The following is a 22,682-nucleotide window of genomic DNA, read 5'->3' on the forward strand; positions in this document are numbered from 1 at the left end:
TGATGTTTTTGCTGTATTGAGTCATATATATTACTTCTGTTTCAGAATCATTCCCTCTTACAGTACGGACGACCTCAAGGTGATGGGGAAATAAGGATAACTACGCTAGACAAACGTGCAAGGCAAGACAGGTGATGGCATGACTTTTGGTGTTGGCTCTTAAGACAGATACTGTAAAGAAAGTATTTTTAGATTGGAGGTCAGCTCAGTGATACTTCAGAGTACTTCTAAGTTTCACTGTGCTTTTGCAGGACCACTGTTTACCAAACAAATCTGTGAAGTGATTGATGGGACCTTAGCTATTAACATTATCACCACCTTGTCCCTTGCAAGTCATAAGCCTCTAGTGAAAGTACTTCCAGCGTTTGTTTTGTTGTTCAGTAGTTTAACTGTTCACTTTGAAAACTGTAAGTGCCACAGGCAAAACTGGGTTATATAAGACTTTGGGTGTTGGCTTCATGAAGTATTTTTAACCATATTTATATTGTATCTTCATAGGCATATCTTCTTGTTTGATCTAGCTGTAATTGTTTGTAAACGGAGAGGTGATAATTATGAAATGAAGGAAATAATAGATCTTCAGAAATATAAAATTACGAATAACCCCACCACTGATAAAGAAAATAAGAAGGTAAATTTTTGTTGCCAATTCATGTAAGATGTATATATACTTTTAGCAGTAGTTTGAAACATTTTGCAGTTCTGAATGTATACACAATTTATTTACCAAGTTTTATGTTTTAGATATAAGATGAAGTGAATATTTAGGTATTTCACATTTGTTTATTTTAGATGTAATTAAAATGTTTAAGGAAGTCATTTTGAAGTGAACACAATAATATGGTCTGTCAGTTCCCAAAATCAGGGAATTGAGTAACATATGAATGCTTCTTTCTTGGTTTTTTTTTCCCCTTTTCTTGCTCTATAACTGATGACCTTCATATTGTCAATCTTTTTATGCAGTGGTCTTACGGCTTCTACCTCATTCATATCCAAGGTCAAAACGGTTTAGAAGTTTACTGCAAAACTAAAGACTTGAAGAAAAAGTGGCTTGAACAGTTTCAGATGGCTCTGTAAGTATATTTTTATTGATGTAGAATTACATTTGTCACCAGTGTAAGGATAGAACTTAAATTATTCTGAACTGCTTTCATATTTAGATTTCTTTTTTTAATGCAGTCTAGTTATCTATTTTATTTGACTTTGAGAAACAAGTGACTGGTATCTTCATGAACAGAGTATGTCCCTGAAACTCCTCTTGGAAAAGAAAGAGGGCACTCTAGGCTATGTATTTTTTGCAACTTTGCTGCTAAGGCTGTTTTAATAATATGATTTTAAGGAACTAGGGGAAATATGAAGTATTTTAGAATAAATATCTGTCTAGTGACACTTTTCCCCTTCCTGTTTTAATTTTTATTAATTTTATTATATTTTTGAAGGGTGATGCTGATGATTTAAGAGGAGATACTGGCATCTTTCCTAGTGGCTTTTAACTAATTTATTGTTAAGCATTTGTTTGGATCAAGTTGCTGGGCCGCTTAAATTTAGTTTCCAAACGCTGATTTCCTTTATATATTTTCAACAGAAAGAGGAGGTTGCTTTAGACTTCTTGAAAAGTAGTTCAGCTGCACCACTGCAGATGACATTATTATGCAGCATGAGCTCTAGTTCCATTTCTAATTCTTACCAGGAAGACAAAGATGATTATTGACACCTCAGATATTCTGAACAAATCTAAAACATGTGAACAAGGGGATCAGATGACAGGATAATGCTTGCTTTATGGTTTAAAGAAAAGTGTGAGGGCGAGTGAGATCCTCATAGTGAAAAGAGAGTGACAGCATTAATAAAGATTATTTTGCATGAAATGGTAAAGATATATGTATTATTGGTATACGTACAGAAAGCTGAGTACTTCCCCTCTTTTTGTCCCTGTGCTCTCTGCTGCACTTGCTGTAATGTCATGATTGATATTTACTTGGGCATAGATAAAACATGTATGAAAAGTATGAGGAACTCGGATATCTCAGTTTTAGCATTGCAACTATTGATCACCTGTCAGTGCACAAAAATCCCAAGCAAACGAAGCAGAAGTCAACAAAGGAGCTGAGGAGAGCAGTAAGAGAGCTGTCTTCTTTCCCAGGAGCGTATCCTCAGTTCTTCCAAACATTTTTATGGTTCCAGGCAGAATCCACTCCACCACCACTCCATGTGTGGTGAGTAGGTGCAGCTGTGTACCCTTACACAGTGTGTGGCACTGGCCAGAGCTCAGGGTCTGTTCCTGATCATGCCTTTGCAACCAGGGGTTTACTGCCCATGTGGGGCAGGTGGCAGCAGAACAAATGAGACCCTAAGGATTGACAAATTAATATGTTAGTCTTTCCTTTTTGGGCTGATGGGGTTGGTTGTGAAAAATGAGTCGTGGTGTCAGCCTTGTCTTGTGTGGATGTTTGTCCTTCTTGTAAACCCATACCTCTAGTTTAGCTTCCCATGGTGACTAAAGGCTGTAACGCAGAGGCACAGGAACCTGGAGCAGCAGGGTTGCTGCTAGTCAGGGCTGAGCTGCAGCATTATATCACAGAATGTTAGGAGTTGGAAGGAACCTCAACAGATCATCTAGTCCAACTCTCCACACCCCCCCTCCCCTCCTTCCCCCCGGAGCAGGATCACCTAGATTAGGTCATAGAAGAACGCGTTCGGGCAGGTTTTGAATGTTGCCAGAGAAGGAAACTCCACATCTCTGGGTAGTCTGTTCCAGTGCTCTGTCACCCTCACAGTGAAGCAGTTTTTTCCTCATGTTCACATGGAACCTCCTATGTTCCAGCTTGCACCCATTGCCCCCTGTCCTGTCGCTGCCATCGTGGAGAAGAGCCTCGCTTCATCCTCCTGACACAATTTACATATTTCTAGGCATTGATGAGGTGGCCTCTCAGTCTCCTCCAGGAGAGTATTGGGCAATGCTTTTGCTCCCTTATATTTACAATACTGGGGAGCTTTTATGCTTTCTGAAGTTTTTGTGTCTTCCCCTGTGACCTGGATTTGACTTGATTGATAGCTTATTTCCTTCAACAGCTCTCCCAAAACATACCTGGGTGTATGTCATGATAATTAAGTTCTTCTGCGTGTTGAGACACAAGAGTTGTATCAATTGTTTTGAAGAGTTGGTTAGTTGATTTGATTTGTTTTCCACAGTCCTGTTGGCTCCTGTGTAGGTTATCTTTTCTAGTGTGATTCTACTATGAAAAGTAGCCTTGATTGAAATTACACTATTGTTCATCACTCTCAAATTATAATTGCTAATTCGATGGGCAAAACAGCTTTACCTAAAAATTTTCCTGAGACTGCAAAACAGAACAGTTGGAGGAGTAAATCATATGCTTTTTTGATTATCAGAAATTATGATGTTTACTGAGTTGCAGACAAATTTCAATGCAGTCTTGTTGCCTTTGGGATAGCATACTGTATGGTCAGGTCTGTGCCAGTGCTAAGCTAAGAACAGAGTAAGAGAATAAATTAGGATCTCTCTTACTATTTTAAAGTTAAGAATTAACCTTGTTGCCACTAGAAATGTTTTATTGGCATAACTGTGTTATCTAGATTGTAATTTCTTCTTTTCATAGATGTTTATACCAGTGTATGAATGAGAGTGATTATAGTTCTAGTGCTGAAAAGGCACTTACTCTTGAGATGCTGATGTTATTGAGATGAGAATTTGTTTGCAAATAGGGGAAGCTTCTGTTACAGATGAAGTATGAAATCGGAGACAACTGCTTTGCTGGCTGGACTTGGTTTGGGTTTGGAGGGCAGGGATACATTAAGCATACTTGATAGGGAAAATCTTTAAAAGAAGAGGGGATGAAATCCTAGCGCAGTTTCCAGAGTGTTACTTTTGAGAATAGTAAGTTTCTGTTAGAAAACTAGTTTCACAAAGCCATGAAAATAGTCTGCCTTGTGGCCAGCTTTGCTGTTATGGCATGTTGTTTTGTTGTGAGGGAGGTTGGAAACAATGGGTTACTGCTCATAAGAAACTGAGTAAATAGTTTGTGTTCATAAGCCAGTTCTGTTGCTACAGCATGTTTCTGTTGCTGTGTTCCTGAGACACGGGCTGTATTTAGAAAAGATATAATACTGAAACATGTCAAGTTTTATTTTTCATGGGAATTTGGTGAGGGTTATTGATGAAGCCTGCTCATTCCTTACATCTTCAGCAGCAATGACGCTGTGGCACGGCTGCACTGAATTTGACCGAATGTATACAGTTGAAGCTGGGTTACCTCCTCTCTCTCCCCGCCCCTCCTTTCTATCCTTTCCTCCTTTTCTTTAACACTTACTGTGTGTACTGATTAAGATTTCTGGTTGAGAGTGAGGGATTTTATAGATGACAACGTAATGAAGTAGGACACGGGCCGTGTAGTTAACGTTGGAGTGGAGCTCTTGGAACTGCAGCTTTGGTTGGACTCAATCTGAAGGAATTGCGAGGTTCTGTAAAGCTCCATGCAGAGACCAGAGGAATGTTTTAACAGGAGTCAAAGTGTCACAGACTGATGAGTTGTCTCCTGGTGTGTCCGTTCCCTCGCTGACGTGAGCGGAAGTTGTGTACGCACAGGGGAGCATAACCACTTCCTGCCTTAGAGATGCGCCGCTTCACAGTGACAGTGGTTAGTTTGAGCCATTGCTGCTTTCTCTCTGGGGCTCCATTGATAGCAATGGATGAGCCTGGAGCTATAACGGGTGAATAAGTGCTCTTTGAAAGAGGTTACTGCACAGTTTTTACTGTCCCAGACCTGGAATGTTTACATTTAATCTAGCATGTCAAATAGCGTTGGTTTAAATGCAAAGCCATTCCATATTCAAGATAATATTAATAGCACTGTACAGCCAAATTGCTGCACCAAATTACTCAGCCAAATTAGAGACATAATGTATTAAGTTAAAGTTTGTCATCAATGTGGTAAAGTACGTGGTTTATTTGCTTGTAGCTAAGCTATTAAAAACCTAAAAAAAGATTGTGAGACACAAATTTGTTAGATTTTTCTAGTAGCATATCCTGTCTAATCTGCTCTCCTGTACTAAACCAGGACAATCAGAACAAACATATAATGTTTCTTAATAGACCTACAAATTACATAAAAAACTAACTATTTTACATTACTTGGCTTATGCTAAAAAGTAGGACCACTGATGGGTATTTTTTTCCTGTAGAAAGCTCTTTATGTATTTTAAAAGAGCACTTTTTGAAAAATATTTGACTAATATATGACAATGAACTTATGTTAACCATTCTTTATTAAAAGAAAAAACCTCCTTGAAAGTTGAAGTTGCCCTCTTCTATTGTATGCATGTGGGTACATGAGATACGTTAGTTTGGAACTACTTGTCTGGTTATTAGGCTTAATTTCTTATGATGTGGCAACTGCTTTTCCCATCACTGCTGCTATGAATTTAATTATCTTTTATTTCATCATAAGATGATAGAATAAATACAGAAAGAAAATATGTTGATTGGTGTCAATGAGGCAGCTGTAGTAATAAGCATTTGCTTCCATCCACTAAATATTTCTTTGTGTGTGGTTAGTCTCTCGATCATGGTAGAGTGTGAAGCAGGTGTGGATTGTCTTCATCACAATGCAGGGACCTTTCCCATGAAAGGCCACATATTATATTTTTCCACTGGCTTAATAATGAATCCATTAGTGTAATGTGGCATGCAATAGCTAATACTGGTTTGGGCCAAATATATTTTGTCACCATGATGTCCAGTTGCTAATGTAATTAAATATTGCTTGGGTTTCTCAATTGTGCTTTGTAATCCACTCTAAAAATGGCCATCAGCAAACTTGGCTTTCAGTATGTATTACTAGATAGGAGCATATGACACAGAAATGCAATTTACCTTGTAAGTACAGAAGAATTGATGTTGGGAGGGACATGTGTAGATTGTCTGAGTCTTCTGCTGGGCTCTGGTTGCTCAGCCTTTTCAGCTTGAGTTTAGTACTGTTGCAAAACCTGAGGCAAGCACTTTGTAATAATGCTTTACTCAACATTTCTCTTTCACAAACCAAGAAGTGTATGAAAACATCTCTCAGGCAGAGCAACAGGCCTTTCTACAACGTACTTAGTTAAATTTCCCAGTCAGAAATACGGTGATTGTAGTTTCTGCTTTGATTGTTACTGAAACTGCAATATTAAGGTCATGTCTAATTAATAATGCCCGAAAAGCAGTGGGATGCACGTGATCGTTACTGAGATCAGGGTATACATTAATTGCAGAGTTAATGAATCTGGCTTATTTTTAAAAAGCATTCATATAAAAGAGATTTCAGACACAGAAGCTGTACAGCCCTCAAAATTAGTGGTTTTAATTTTAATTACACTGTATTTAAGCATTAGATGACTACAGACTTTGTACATCAGCCGAGGCACAGTCTAATATGGTTTTGAAAAATGACTTCAGTCAGAAATTTGCACTCTGGGACTGGAGATGCAGAACACATCTGATTGTATGGAAATAATCCTGGGATTCATTGATTCTCAACCTGTTAAGCTTGTGCGTGCAACACCTCAGATTAGGCAAGCTACATAAATTGTAGATAGAGCTTACTGGTTTTCTCAATTTTCAAGAAAATAAGTGCAGGAAACAAGGTAGGTGAAAAGTGCTCTCTTACCTACTGCCATACCTATTTCAAATTCAGTTAGGACTATGTGACTAATGACATTGGTCAGATTCAGCTCAAATAGATCTGTTCCCTCAGATAGTGCATTAATAATGCATATGCATTAAGACTTCTTGTGAGAGAATATTTGAGCTCTGACATATTGAACACTGAAATACTAAATTAAACCTTTCTTATCAGAGCACTTTAAAAGCTTTAGATAACTGCTGCATTTTTCAAATAGCCTGCAAATGTATTTCACTTATACCAACCCTCATGCAGGTTACCAAAGCAATAAACAAACATGTCTGCCTGGGCTTCTCCATCAGTATAAATATTTCAGTACTCCAGGAATGAATGCCAAGTTTGTCTGCTGAAGAAGAATGGTTGCCTGTTCTTTGCTGTGACTCCAGTTGTTTTTGATCAAATGTTCTTCAGGGTTATAAGCAACCATTCACAACATATTTATGCAGTTTCTTGAGATTATTCCAGGCACAGCAAGAACTGTGTGAAGATTCTGTACATGATTAAGAGCACAGTGTAAGGACAGTGTAGAATGTTGAAAGCAAAACAGAATTTATGAAAACTGTGTAAACACTGTGAGATGGTAAATATACTTTGATACTGTGTCTTCTGGTTCACAAATTAAAAGATTTTCCTCTCCTTATGTTTTTCCAACTTACCTTATGACACATGAGGTATGTTACTGTGAAAATAAATGTGTTTCTTAAAATTCAGTGTTAGTGTGAAGCGAATTTGTAGTGATACTGCATCATAAAAATCAAGTACCACTATCTATAGATTGGATTTTGTGTAAGGTGTTAATTTTTTTTAGCTGTTAAATATGGAATGCTGCATTACATGTTTGCTTTGATACTTCGGCTATATGAACGGATGTCCTAGTTTTTCCCCTGCAAATAAATGCTACCTTACTTTCTTAGCAGGTTTAGGTGTTTGTCCAGCATTTTATGAGTTTATGGCTGTATACAATGGGTATTTTTCCATTTTTTTAACTACAAAACTCAGACTTTTGTGTTCAGTTATGTTTCGATATGTGGTGGATATTCAGAGCGTAGCAAGACGAGCGACTTGGTAAATTTGGCATTGTAAGACTCAGCTAGTGAATATTAAAGTATATAAAGTATTAATGCTTTTGATTTACAAATACTGATGCATGTCAGAGCTTTGTTCATATCTGGTGGTGTTTAAGAATGTTATACATGCTTTTCAGCAAAGTGGGCTGATAAGGAGAAAGGGAAGCTGTTATCTTGTTTGAAACAATGCCGTATGTTTCCAAAACGTTGACAAGATAATTTCCTTGATCTCAAAAAAGCCACTCAGCATATGATCAAATAAGAAATTTCATAGCAAAGTCTTAGTTGTGCGTTCTTGATCAAAAGCACAATTTACTTGTGATATGGTTCATTTAATTATATAACATGTCTTCTTGATGGAGACTTTGATGTGACAAACCAGAATGTTTGAGTATTAGCATATGGAGAATTGATTGATTGATTAATTCAGTAAATAGCATCTTCAAAGATAATTCTTAAATACAACAGCCTAGCTGGAACAAGGAAATTGAATTAGCAGTAAGCAATCAGCATTGCTCCTGAGAAGGTAGGAAAAAAAGCCGAAAATCATCCATTGTGAAATAGAATTTCCCACCCCTAATGAGAGTTCCTCTTAAAAATGCCATTTTTCTCTCTTTACCTTCTTGCAATAAATAATAAAATTCTTGTGAAGATTGAAAAATCGGTACTTATTTGGGGTCTTTTTGTTGCTGAACTCTTATTTGTTGTTTTATTGATTTTACTGCCTAAATGCCTTTGTATTAGATGACAGCATGTTTCATGACGTGATCTGTTGAAATGGTGAAAGTTGTACAGAGCTAAAATGTTTTGTGTGGAGAGATGGTGCATTTGTAAGGCTGGTTCCACTGTTTGTGGGGAACAGGATAGTAAGAGAGGTCTGCAGCATATTAAAGCAGAGAGTGAGGTTGAACATCTCACTGCTGATTTTCACATGAAATGATTAAATTCTTTTAAGGGGGGTTGGCTGAAGGTTTTTTGTCTTGTCTGGAAGTAATTTCTATGGTTTGGTCTGTCTTAACTTCTGTCTGTATTACTGTCTAAACCATTTGAACGTGACAAATGTTAGCTGTACTGTACTCCTTCCTTAAACTTTCCAAAAAATTTGAGCTGTTCAGTATCAGTTATGTCTGACTTCTACGGTGCTTAAAATTTTGAAAGGAGGTCAAGTTTGTGACAGAACGACAATCTTAATTTAGGATGTCGTTATAAATAAGTCCTGTTAGCAATTAATAACTTAAAAGTACTTATGACACATACAGGTTTATTGATGCTGCTGCTTTTTTTTTTTGCAGTGATGTCAAATATTAGTACAGTAAGTAAAACTGGAATGAAAAATTTTAGTATCCTCAAGTATTGACCTGTGGCATTTTCTTTATAGGCTACACTGCATGGGTATAGCATCAGATTTCATGTCACATACACCTTAAAACGTTCTTCAGCAGTTCGTGCTCAGAGTGTCCATAATTCTCAACAGTTCTGTATGGAGCATTTTAAATTATTAGAAGTGTAACATGGAATGTAGAATAATAACAGCTCTAAAATGCAAAGGTCTAACTCAGGGTTGAGAGTTGAGGAGGGTTCAAGGTATTGAGTTTTGTCTGAGCTCCCAGTAGTATTTCTTCTTTTAATACTTAAAACAGTTGCAATTCACTGCAGACTCCTTATCTGAGACTTCATGAATCTGCTTATTTGTTATGCCTCTGGGCTCACGAGTGGGCATACATACATTAACTCTGTGCTAAAGCCAGGTTTTAATCAAGTGAAATGGCTACCAGTTTGAAATATAATGCATTTTTAAATGATGGGTTATTTTGCAAACATCTGTGTATGTTCAAGCCCTGTGCAGTTTCTTGTGATACAACTGCATTTCTTGAAGACACTGATATTTGAAAAATCTCCAAAACCTGACCTAAATAGCATTTCTGCAAAAAAGAGTCAAAGCCAAAAATCAAAACTATCACTGGAATTTCCTAGCATGTTTTTCCCTTTGGGGGAAAACTGTCAACCCCAATGAAAAGGGCATCTCAGTGCATCACTGTGCAGAACATGCTGCTATGCCTCTGCTTGACAGCGTGTTCCCAACCCAAGCATCTATCTGTGTCTGGGTACTTGCCTCTGTTCTAGGTCAGTTGGAAAAACAGGGTGGTGGGGTTGCTGTTGGAGAAAGAGAAAGTTCTTCTTTGGTCCAAGTGGACAGTCCTGCTGAGTTATGACCATCTGGAGGAACATCCCTGGGCTGAAGTGATACCTGTGTGGCTTATCATCAGCCCCTGGGAAGAATGGCTCCAGTCAGTGTTTGCAATGCCTTTGCTTTTTCTGTGTTTGCTCAATGCAAGCACCTGCTCTTGTTGATATCCTGGCTTGTTTTGCAGCTCACTCACTTTTGAAAGGAGCTTTCGTGATCCATTTACAAAGGGTTACTTTTGTGTTTCTCTTCTTGATGTTTTTCTACTCTATTTTCCTATGTAAGCTGCACTCCTGGAATTAAGCAAGTATGTGCTGTTTGTGGTGGAAAAATGATGTGTATCTATGTGAGAAACAGCAGCTTTTTTGGGTGTGGTGTTCTTTTCTCTCTCTCTTTTTTTTTTGTTGTATAATAAGTTTTTCTTTCCAGTTTAAGAAAAAATAAGTTTAATATACAAATATTTGAAATCTGGGAAGAAATTGAGTTGTTAATTACTCCAGAGAAGCAATTTTTTTATGTTAACTGAAATATTTGTAATGAGTGTAAGCAACAGCTTTTCACTGGCCTTGACCCAGGGAGTGGGGGAATCTGTACCAGTCTTAGCTGTGGAAGGTCAGGCTGGTGTTTGAAAGCTGCCAATGAAGCAATTAAAGGAAATGGCCCTCAAAATACAGCAAGAAAGAAGAACTGGTCACTAGTGGAGGAAAGCAATAGAACTTGCAGGCAGGCTGTTTAAACAGGTTCTCAGGGTAGCATTAGAAGTAATTGTAAATGGTTTTAAAATAAAATAAAGAGGGTGGGGGTGTTTTTGGTATTGTTTTCCCAAGTGCCCTTCCTCTAACTGCTTGAAGACTATGAAGCCATAAGATGGTGGACATCCAGTGCTCTCTGCTGCTTGGTATCTTGTTGCTACTGCTGTGCTGTGAGATGGACACCTATAACCAACAGCCAAAGACTGCAGATTCTAGTTGCTTCTACTCTGTGTGTATAATGCCACCTTTTCTTTTTTTGTGTGCTCTTTTTCAGTAGAGGCAGTGTTATTTGCATTTCATTAATTTCCTATTTAAACTTGTTATAAGAATTTAATTAATATCAACATAATATTTTATCTCTTAGCCTTTTATTTATTCTCTTGGGACAAGTTATGTGTAGCAATTATATACGTAGTAGAGAGATAAGATAGTGTTTTGGGGCCCAAAGTTTAGTATTTTTCCTGGTGAATTTTATTTTGTAAGCCTTAACTGTGTCAAAGAATTTAACCTGACTGTGAAAGAAAGGTGCTTTGTGTAGTTTTTCCTGTTGGAAACAAACTTGAGTGTGAGAACACTGTCGTTATGCAGTAGCCAAATGCCTGTTGTATGCTGTTGCAACTCAGACATGCTCTGATCTTAATGTTTTCTCATCAGAATATGGTTTTAAGTAAGGAAATGGCAGTAACATATCCCTTCTAAGTGGCTTGATGCTGAAGATGCCTACTGCAATGAGAAGTGTACATTCTGGAAACACTTTAGACCCAAGGTGATCAAAGTACAGTCTGTAAAATAAGGTATAGAACAGCTGTTTGATATGTCAAGATTGCCAAGGTTCATGGCTTTATTTTGACTTAATACTTAATTTTTTTAATTGTTATCCCAACTGCAATAGGGAAGCGTTTCATTTTACTAGTATGCATAAATGCTTTGGTATTTTGAGGTAAGATAGTAGAGAGAATTTTTTCCTTGTTCTGTAGGCATAGGAATAGGTGTGTAGGTGTCTTGTCTAACGTGATACTATTGAGCTATCTGTAGTGTGGCTCTGTGGTCAGCTGTGGTCAGTGTGTAATCTGGGGAAGGCATTTCAAAGAATGAATTCTGTCACTTTCTGACACTGTTTGACGAGGTGTTGGATTATGTGGGTGACCCATGATCAGTTTACTTTTCAGAGAGGTAAGACTCGATTGGAAGAGGTGGCACCAAAAATGTGGAGAAGTATTTTTAAAAGGGGGGGACACTTCTTGTGCACAAGGTCAGTAAGAACTGAGCACTCTGAAGTCAGATGATACTGAGGGAAATGGAATAAGATACCTGGATAACTCTTTTTTTGCATCCTGCAAACTTCACAGACTGGAGATCTGTTCAGAGGTGTGAGACTGAATTAAGATGATGGTCGTTGTGCTCTTTGAACAGTGGCACCAATAGCTGATGCAGAGGCAAGTATTGCATGTCCAAATGATGGAGATTAGCAAGAAGAGCATCTGCAGGTCTCTGGGTTGGTGGTGTAGCAGTGAATTAGTCCCAGTGGGACTAATATTCTGCAAGTAACTTGGAAAAAGAAAGCTTTACTGAAAAGGCTCAGGGGCAGCCCAAGGATGTTGCTGTAGTGACTGTAGTGAATCTGGTTATGGGCATCCGGTGCCATGCAGGAGAGGGCACATGCAGTTGTCCCTTACAAAAACTCCACTGCTGAATTGAGGAGAGAATTAGAGTGAATCTGTAATTAGGAAAATGCTTCTCATTTTGCATCCTGACTTTTTGTCTCTGCTAAAGTATAGGAGTTAAAGCAGCCTGGGGAAAAAGTAGGGAGGAAGGGAAATAAACTACTTTTGACTCCCCACAGTGCTTGTAAAAATAAGACACAGTGTTGTTTTACCATGAAATGAGGAAAATATTCTCTACCATCTTGTTAGATGGTTGACTTTTGTCTCTGGCCACTCAAGATAGTTCAACAGCAGAGATGGATAGAATATTTCATTTGCAGTGAGCCTGGGGTATCCCGTAGTAGCAGTTGTTGTGGAAGGATTGAGGAACCTGTGAGAGGTCTTGACTGGTGACTGTTCCACATGCCTGGTGGGGAAGGAACTCAATTTAAGTCCTAAACAATACTTTTTGTATTAAGCTTAAAATTAATATTGACCTAATATTAATTTTCTTCAATGTTTTCAAACATGGCCACAGATTGGGAAGTAGAAGGGAAAAGATGATGTGAGGAGGATGAGATGTTCTGTTACTGTGTTGTGGCAGCTCTGCTCAGTGTTCTCAGAGTATTTGTGTAAGACGTGAAGGGTGCAAGTAAGAGCTGCTTTATAGTTGCATGTGACTATGAAATGTTTTATGCTAGGTTGTGACTGTTAGCTGTTGAAGTTATGAGGTTTATTTACCATATTTAAAAACTCTAAAAGAAAAAAAGTATATGCTGTTCAGTCTGAAAAGGTTTAGTGGAAAAAAAAATTCCTGTTGTTCTTGTGGTATTTGGGCATGGACAGTCATAGATGAGTTGTACTTAATCTCCACTTGGAAACTTCCATGTGGCATCCAGTTGGGTTATTTAGGTGTTATTTTTAATTTGTTGTAAAGCAATATTTTAAAAATGAAAATATAAAATAAATTTATTATGTTACATGCTTCACACTAGAAGACTTGCTACTTGATATCTACTGCTACAGCACATTATCTTGGATTATCTCAGACTTGTCTGAAGTGATGTGTAATTTGACTGTAGAACTGGATTTGCCATCGTGCAGCATGGCTGAACAGGTACTAGAACATGCAAGAGGTTTCTTGTTTGCAGCTAGAACCACAAAGATTTCCTTATTCTACCTTTAAGTTTATAATGGATAACATACATAATCTTTTTATTGTTGCTGTAGTTTTTTCTGGGTTTTGTTGTAACATTAATTACCTTTCTGTATTGTGATTCACAATTACACTATTCTGTCTTCAAAGTAAGCATATTGTTTCTGATTTTGCTGTGGTTGTTTTCTGCCGCCTTTATCAGGATATAAGTGACTAGAAACTTTGCATGGGCATAAATGTGGAAGCTTCTTTTTTGATTGTTGATGAAATAAATGCCACCTTGTCCAGTAGGAATCAACGAATGTCAATATATCAATTTTTAAAAAATAATGTATTTCTTTATTAAGAGAATCATAGATAATGGGCAAAATAACGATCTTTTAGAATTGTGACAGACTCAAACTTGAGGACATATTTTGCTGATGTGTAAACTGAAGTAAACCAGACATTTTTCACTCTTTGACCTCAAATCTGAGACAATTAGGTTGAATGGTTGAAAAAAGGTAGAGACAAAAGAAAATGGTAATGTTGCTGTTGTCAATGAGTGCAATTCCATTGCTCCTTTTGAGACAGCTGCTTGGAAGTATCTTCTAGATCTGTGCAGAAAGAAAGACTGAGCAGCAGGTTAAGTTTCTTGTTGAGTCCTGCTCTTTCTGCACAGGATCTACTGTCACATGCTGAGGCTCTAGTCCCTTCCAGATTTGTTGAACCTATTGGTGATGTACTTTAGTGGCATCTCCTTTCATGCACTAAACTTTTGTTAGGGATTTTGAGGCTTTTCCTTCTGGGTGAGGTGGCTTTAGGGGTAAAAAGAAAAAAAAAAGAGGGGGAAACAAGGCATATTTCTAGTGATAGAAGGAAGGGCTAGCAAAATTCAAGGGACCCTTTGGGTTTATGAATAGCTGCTGTGTGCCCCTAGAAGAGCTACTCAGGTGTGCCTTCTTTAAGAGAAGCTATTGTAGAAGGTCTTTGTACTAGCTTGGCCTTAGCCAACAAGCAGATGAATGAAGTTAAATCGATGGCAGTACAAATTGATAGGGAGTGTGAAAGTGTGTAGGTGGTGAAGAAAGAACAGGTTTGTAGAGAATTTATTGAAGTGATCATTAGAATCTTACACTGAACTAAAACCTGGCAGGGTTTAAAGAAACTGAAGGATTCATTCATTATGATATCATTTTATGATCCTTACGGGCGAGTACTTGGAACCAAACTGGGTTCTTTGGTAAGTAGTAGTGGACAAGATAAACTGAAGTTTGCCTTATATTCTAAGTTTGTATGTTACACGTGTTCAGTTTCATATTCTGCTTCTGCAAGTAGGACAAATGTATCAAGATTTTGGCACGCAGTAGAGGGTTGAAGCTCTAAGTCTGATCTGGATAAATCGATCTTGTTTAGGGCATCATAATCTGATCACTTAGCCCACAGCTACAATAAAACAGCTGAGACTGGAAGAGGGTGGAGAGCCTTGTGACAGCTACTCTGTGATGCAACAACTTCATTCTTTGCCATTTTAGGACTATGGAATTTTTTTCCCCTCTCAAAGAACTATTTCTATTAAGGAGTGCAAAATGAAACTGAGTAACTATAAAGAAACTCAAATGTTACTTTGCTATAAAGAAGAACCTCTTTGTTCTGTTAATAGGAGGTATTTTAAGTAGCTCTTCTGTTTCAGTCTTTGTGGAACATGACCAAAGAGAACAAGGGATACAAAAGGAAGTTATCTAGTGATATGCTTGTGTTAATCAACTGCCTGTGTGAGGTTCTCAGATTTTTTCCTTTTCATCCACTATGCTTACTGTCTTTGAAGAACTAATCCTGTTCTTATTAAAGGAATAGATTTTTTTCATTGGTTTGTTCTTGAAAAAATGGTCAAGGTATTAGGATTAATTTCATATGCTGTCAAATCTGGTGACTCTCTGCAGATTAAGCTTACACTTTTGACATGGTTTTGCAAGCTGTTCTGGTGTGTATCAAATGGTCAACAATAAGCAGCATTTGTTGGAGTGTAAGGACTGTAACTTGTTCTAGAGAGTTGTCAGGATTGCTCATAGTTAATTGTGTAGCTTAAGAGGTTTAAGAAGGCCCTGAGCAACATGTTGTGTAACACAGGCCTCACTCTGTAGAGTCACCAGACCCAAAATAATACATTGTTCTCCTGCTTGAAAAGGTCTTTACTTTTTGAGATGAATTTTATCTTGAATGGGTAGTATCCTTGCTTGCTGTAGTCAGTAGGAGTTGTGGTATTGACATCTTGCATATCATAGCAGAGAGAGAGAGAGACACTAGTGAGCTAGTTAAAACAGTACTGAGTGTAAGGTTATTCTCAAGCATAAAAGCAAAATCCCATCTGCTTTTTGAGTACAGTTTCATTTTCAGCACGTTTGTTTTCAGCTGGAGGATTAGGAGAGGGACCTTTCTGACACGAGGTACTTACACAGAGTCTTTGTGTTTTTTCATAAGCCTTTTCATTCAGTCCTGCAGAGATTGATGCTTGCATGGTTACCTAGGTTGGTTTCATTATGATTTCTGGCTGCTCTGTGTTTTAGTCTAGAAGTTACTTGTAATATATAAATATGTTTCTAATAAGTATCCCCAACTTTTATGCACAATATATATTTTTTGTGTGTCAGAAAAGCGTCTGGTCTTTCTTTTGTGTGTTGTAGATTCTTGTATTCTTCAGGAGTTTTCCCCCATTTTAATTCCTGCATTCCCATGTTTTTGCTAGAAAGATACCAGAAGTCTCTGGAATCCAAAGCATTCCAGTATAAATAATATTAAAAAGTCTGTTAATCCTTTATCTCTCTCTATCTAAAAGTATATATATATCCTGTTTGATACAATCTAGTTTAAAATTAAGTACCTAGCACTGGTTCTAACAGTGTTAAACTAGTTTGGGGGTGGTACTGAATAGGAAAAAAAAAGTATTCAAAATTCCTGTTCTTTCCCCCAGTCTTGAAATGGGGAAGATGAATGGGGCATTTTTAAACTGTACTTCTGCTTTTAAAGGAGAACAACAGGGAGGATAAACAAAACATGTACAGTAGTGGACCAGTGTTCTGTAGATAAATTTGACCTGTGGAAATTGGTCTGCCACTAGTCTGTTGGTATTTTATCAGTGTGTATATTTCTCTTTTTTAAAAAATTAAGTGTGTGTAGCAGCAGCTGTAGGCATTGGGCAACTCATTTAAGAAAGATTATCCAAATGCCAGAAAATATTTATAATTGCTTTTGAAAGGACTCATCCTGTGTCTTGCCGAATAATTGTCACCTAACTATCCTAAACTTGCTGCTAGTGTTTCCTAATGTGGTGTTTCTCAGTGTGAGCTGCTCATCCTTGTGCACTGATGTAACAAAACATTTGAGAATGAAAACATGAGTGTTCTGTAGGTCCATAAAGTGATCCTTATTACTTGATCAAGAATAAAACACAGATGATGTTTGGTTTTCTAGTTGTTGCGACAGCTAAGGTAGTTCCAGGATGTCTTCTGAGGACCAGCTGTGCATAGCATTATAATTCAGATTTTATTTCAAGGTGTGTTGAAAAGTCTGTATTTCTGTTTCACCTCAGTGGAAAACTCTACAATGTAAATAAAACCAGTTGTTTCTGGATTCAGACCTCCTGCTGTGAAGGCTGCATTATGTTGTAGATTTCATCAAGTTAAGAGGATTTTCACTTTTTTTTTAGGTCAAACATACGGCCAGACTATGCAGATACAAGCTTTCATGAGTTCAAAATGCACACCTTCAGTCGAGTGACGTCATGCAAAGTCTGTCAGATGCTTCTGAGGTAAGATGGATTTTTTTATGGGACCCCCCCCAGTGAAATATCTGAGTGAAAGGGCTATGTGGAAATGCATGGCTAGCTGGTTACCTGTCCAAGGGAGACAAGCCATGAAATCATATGTAGCATTTCTCATTGTATTAGCAACCTTTCATAATCAAAGCATGAACAAGGATTTGTAAGGTTACCTTAAGCTTAGAAGTTCCATATTTTCTGCCTCTTTCCTCTGAAACAGACACGTGGTTGCATATTTGTTGGCTCTCATTCATTATTTGAGTCATCTTTCAGGAGCTACCTTGGCATTTTTATAAATATGGAACATCTAATGGTATAGACGTTCATATTGTCCCTAAATTTCATAGTGCAATTTGGAGATGCAAAAGCTTTGTAAACTTTGGCCAGTTCAGGTGCACATTGCATGTTTTTGATGTTCAGAAAAATGTAGCCACAGCTTGTTAGAAAGGGCATTTGAAGTATGGGTAATGATTTTGTTAACCACAGGCATGGAATAAAATAACCTCAGGTATGTTCCTCCATGTCACATATTTTTTCCTTTAGCAGCCTTTTTCCTGAACAGTTACACTGACCTGGACACTTTCTTTTTTGTTTTTACATGATTCTTTTTTCTTAATGCAGTAAGGTCAAAGTGATTGTGAAGAGTGGTGCAGATATTGTGAACTTAATATTGCCAATTTGCTCCCAAGTAGCTTGGGTATCCCTAGATAGTACCTTGTGATGTATACAGACATGCACTTGGATATCTAACTGGTAACATAAGCTTGTTGGGCAGCCTCATAAAGTGCCTAAAGCACCTCTAAAGACTGATTGTAATTTTAAGCTTCCAACATAAACTAATACGTAAATAGTTGAAAAAAATCTGAAACTTAGTAACCAGTCTTTAAGCAAGGATGAAGTCTTAGTCTTACATGTGTTTGTAGTGAAGTATAATACTATGTTCTGTACTTTTACCTGGAGAATCTTGTGTTCCTGTGTAGCAACAAGGTAAAAAAAAATATATGGAAGGTTGCATTAAATAATTTTTGTAATTTCTACTTATTTCTCTTGTTGGCTTTGTGTTCTCATACGTAATACTTCTGAGTTTGTTTAAAAATGTTTCATCACTAACAGTCTAGAAACTGCTGTAGTAAATAGTAGTTGCTGTACATTTTATTCAGGTTTAACTTGTTGAATCCTATTTTCTGTGTGACACCTGCTTTTCCTTCGAAGCTGAAGGTGTCATGTTAGACTAGGATGCATACTCACCTCAAACAGGTCAGGATAATCTCGGATACAGACAGGTCTAGTGTGAAAGGGAGCAAGATACATCAGTAGATGAAACTCATATAGCTGCTCAGAGGTATGTGTACAAAAAAAAAACCTGTTTCCCTGTTAGCCCTTCAGTGAATTGTATCACTTTTCTCTTAGGTACATAGATGGGAAAATCAGTTTCTTCAAACTCAGACTCCCGTTCAGTAAGGGGAATTGGAGTAAGGAAAGCGACTCCTTATTTGGGAGCTCTGAATATTAACTAAAGTGCACCTGGATAGCCATCTTGTTCTTTAACAAATTGAAATTCAAGAATATTTATAGTGTAGCCTATAAACTCCTTAATGCTTAAATATATATTTACCATTTCCTTGAAATGGATCTTACTCTTTGTAGGGTCGGTCAAATTCCTGTTGAGATGAAACGAACTGCAGATCTATAGTAGGATAGACACATAATGGTACAATTTCAAGTGTACTGTGCCAAAGTTGCTTTGGGCTAAATGGAAATGGAGATTATTATTCTCCTAGTAGTCCAGAAGAACTATATGGTTGTGATTTTTAAATGGCTAGTAGTGATGAAAAGTAGGTGAGCTGCTTGTCAGTTGTCACTTTTTCTTGAGCCTTTAAGGACCATCATTATGCAGAACAGAAAATGACTTCTAATACCTTCTGCTAGATTTCTTATTTCGTTTTATGCATGGAATATATCACCTCTAATGTATCACTACTGAATTTTATTTTACAGGGGAACATTTTATCAAGGCTATTTATGTTCTAAATGTGGAGCTGGAGCACACAAAGAATGTTTAGGAAGATTAGACAATTGTGGCAGAGGTAATTCAAGTGGTATGTCATTTTTATTGTTAGAATACAGTTTTTAATTAGAACATAAAACTTGCTAGATATAATTAAGGTTTAATTTACCTCTAATTTGTGTTTATTGTAACATACATACTTGTGAAACTACCATTTATAAGCACAATTAGAATTGCATTTAGGATTCATAGGGATTTTTATTGCTACTAAATTGAAATGTTGGAAAGCAGGAAAGAACAGTTATAGGTCAAACCCAATTTCTTCGTCAATGTCGCATACAACAAGGAATTGCTCTCATTTTAATCGTAGACTGCTCATATGTCACACCTACTGTATGGCATATCATCTATCATCCTTGTGGTTCTCCCTTTATGTCAATTTTCATATTTTTCTCTCAGCTCCTAAAGCTGTTTGTTTGTGTTGCCTCAGCTTCCTCTTTCATCTCCTTGGTTTCCATGGTTTCTGTCCACTCCACACATTCACAAAAAGGTGACTGATGGCTCTCTGCTTCCCACATCTAAGGATTTTTTTTTTATTCTCCCCCTCTTCTTTTAATCAATTGCTGCACTCTGAGTTTCTTTCCCTGGCTGTTGTCATTGTGCATTTCCCCTATTCTTCTGCTCCTTGGGACCCTAAGGACCCTTTTGACGTCAGGTACCATTTGGTCTCCCTCAGATGACTCCAAATTTGACCTATTCCCTTTCTGCTCAGAAGTGTCTCTGTAATTCTTTCTCTGACATCATCTGGATCTCCTATTGCTTGTGCCAAATGTTAGTGCTCACTATCTGTGCCCTTCCCTTCCCTGTCCCTATTCAATTGGTGACAGTGAGTTTGTTACTCTACTGCCAGCTAGTCAGGTAACTGTAGTGTCAGTTTTGACTTTCTTCTGCCCAGGTTCTTGAATATTGTTTTGTCCTTCTAGAGATAATTGGTACTGATTAGGGGTAAGGAGCAGACTCACTGTCCACAGCCCCTGACCCCTTCACTTGGCAATTTTCCTCCCCATGTATTTGTTTGGATTCCTGTTGTTTGAATGAGTTTGAAAGTGAAAAGCCACAATAACACATGATAATTTCTGGAAAATGTAACTGTGTACGTTGGGGAAGTTCTAATTAATTGTTTTAACTTCTCTAAATCCTTCCCAGAATTATTTTATAAGAGCTGGTGAAATTTCTCATGTCTCACATACCTCTGATTACCTATTGTAACCCCCTCCATTGGGTTATTTTCTTTTTGACTTTGCTATCTACGATCTTTGCAAAATGCTCCTGCAAAGACAGTCTCTCTCCCACTGCTTGAATTACATCGTGACTTCATCCACTGCTCTGCACTAAGCTGCTGCTTCAAGATTTTGGTTCTAGCTCTCTGTTCCTTTCATTTGTATAAGCTTGGTTTTGTGTTTATCCACACTTGTATTCTTGATTTCTTGGCTTGTGGGTCGCTCTTTACTTGCCTGCTTCATTCTTTCATGAAATCTCAGGATGGCAGGTACTGACTTGTGCTGCAGTCAGTGAACGACTTCTCTGTTGTTTTCCTGTATTGGAGATCTTCCATGCTATGCTCCAAGTTTGGGCTTATTTTTTAAAAGTAGCATTTTCTAGATCCGAAACCCATACAAGAAAACACAGTATTTCTCATTGAAATCCTTTTTGGAAACCATAATTTTCATAGACAATCCTACAGATGTTCTAAAGAAAATAAATATTTTAAAAATGTGTTAAAACCTGGATATTTAAAACCAATTACATTTGAATTTAATAGGGTAGAAAAACACATGCTGTTTTTTACAGAAGAGCTATATCTCTGTGGTATAAACCATCCCTACTTTTACTTTTTTCTTTTCTTTTGCACCTTCTGTTTTAAAACTTTTGTAGTTTTTATTTTAATTGGCTAGCTGGCACCCCAGGAGGCAGGAGCTGGTGTCTCTCTTTCTCTGTAAAGATCTGTGGACACATATGGTATGACATGTATCTGTAAGAATGACCAATGATAAAACAAGGTCTGATTTCTTGCAGTTTTCCTGCATATATATTTAATACTGTGTACTTGCTAGAGGGAACAAAATAAGAAGAAATCACATTTTTGCTTCTTTGTAAATGGAATAAATTATCATTTTACTACTTCAAAGGAGCAGAATATTATTTTGGATTTCAATTTAAATCATTGCCCTGATTTTTGTTAAATGATACCAGACCGAGTATTTCTTGAGGGAAATTGGAAGCAACTGGATTTTCAAGATACTGTTTTGTGTTACGTGCTGAACTTACAGCCAGGTGTTCCATGTTCTGTCATCTCTTCCAACTTTTTTCTCTTTTCAATCTATTTTTCTTCTATGTAAAAGGTCACAGATTACTGTAACTTAAGTAAGTGTTATTTTCCACCTGCTCATGAGGCAGAAGGACAGGAGGTGCTAGGCTGTGGCTTCCTTACACCTTCCTCTGAGAGTAGGTCATAGCTGCAAAACAAACTCTAAATTACCATTTTTGCCATGGTCCCCCTTGCTCTGAATTACTAACTATGGAAAGGACAAATAATTTTGCTGAAAACATGTCCTTTTTCCACCGGATGCTGGCCTTTGGCTGATGAGTAGGAAGGGAAATACTGATATTTTTCCTGTAGTGTTTTCCATTTGTATTCATTTGCCTTTTCAGCGATAGTGAAAAGTGTTGATGGAGCAGTGCTGCCAACTCATAACATGCAAAGAGTAAGGAAAGATTTAAGGAGGAGCTTTACCCGTTCCTGCTTCCCTGTATGTCCTGAAATGGATGAGAAAATTCAAACTTTTAAAATACTCATTTATACTACTTGTGTATGAATGATTTTCTTGGGGCTGTGTTTTCACTTTCCCAGACCTATGCTGAGAAATGAGGTCTCCCATAAGTTATCTGCCATGCCTTCTGAGTTATGAATAGTTTTAAAAGACACTATGTAAAATTTACCACTTTCACTGTGGTTTGTGGAAAATGTATGCTCTACATGCATAAAATTTTAGCATAGTTTTAATTTTGAAGCTTTCCCTTTTGGAATCTTTAGAGAAATTAATTTCTGATAAATTAAATTTTTCTAGCAGTGTGATTTGCTGCTCCTCTGGGAAACTAGCAAAGGTAGCCTGAGAGTGCTATTAGATAAGAAATAGCTGGAATGCTTCAGTAGTAGCAAAATGCCTGGAACATTTATTGCATCACTATATATTTCTTTTGTTTCTAGGGGACTATTACAGCCGTTTTCACAGGGTATAATGGACACAAAACACAATAATCCTTTTAGGAAAGTGGACATTATTATTCCCCAGATAGGTGGTATTAGTTATGGAGGCAGACATGGAATGTGTGTG

The 22,682-nt window shown here is 37.4% G+C and overlaps 1 protein-coding gene across 1 annotated transcript in view; it reads left to right on the plus strand.

Moving 5' to 3' along the window:
* VAV3 (vav guanine nucleotide exchange factor 3) overlaps window positions 1–22,682 on the plus strand; it is a gene marked incomplete at its 5' end in the record, with an annotated part of 162,607 nt that overhangs the window by 79,445 nt on the left and 60,480 nt on the right. Inside the window, 5 exons of the mRNA XM_084266232.1 lie at window positions 46–131; window positions 499–631; window positions 964–1,073; window positions 17,169–17,270; window positions 19,278–19,378. Coding sequence (XP_084122358.1) covers window positions 46–131; window positions 499–631; window positions 964–1,073; window positions 17,169–17,270; window positions 19,278–19,378 — 532 coding nt within the window. The remainder of the gene's footprint in view (window positions 1–45; window positions 132–498; window positions 632–963; window positions 1,074–17,168; window positions 17,271–19,277; window positions 19,379–22,682) is intronic.

Source organism: Gallinula chloropus, assembly GCF_964237585.1.
Source record: "Gallinula chloropus genome assembly, chromosome: 6".
Lineage (NCBI taxonomy): Eukaryota > Metazoa > Chordata > Aves > Gruiformes > Rallidae > Gallinula > Gallinula chloropus.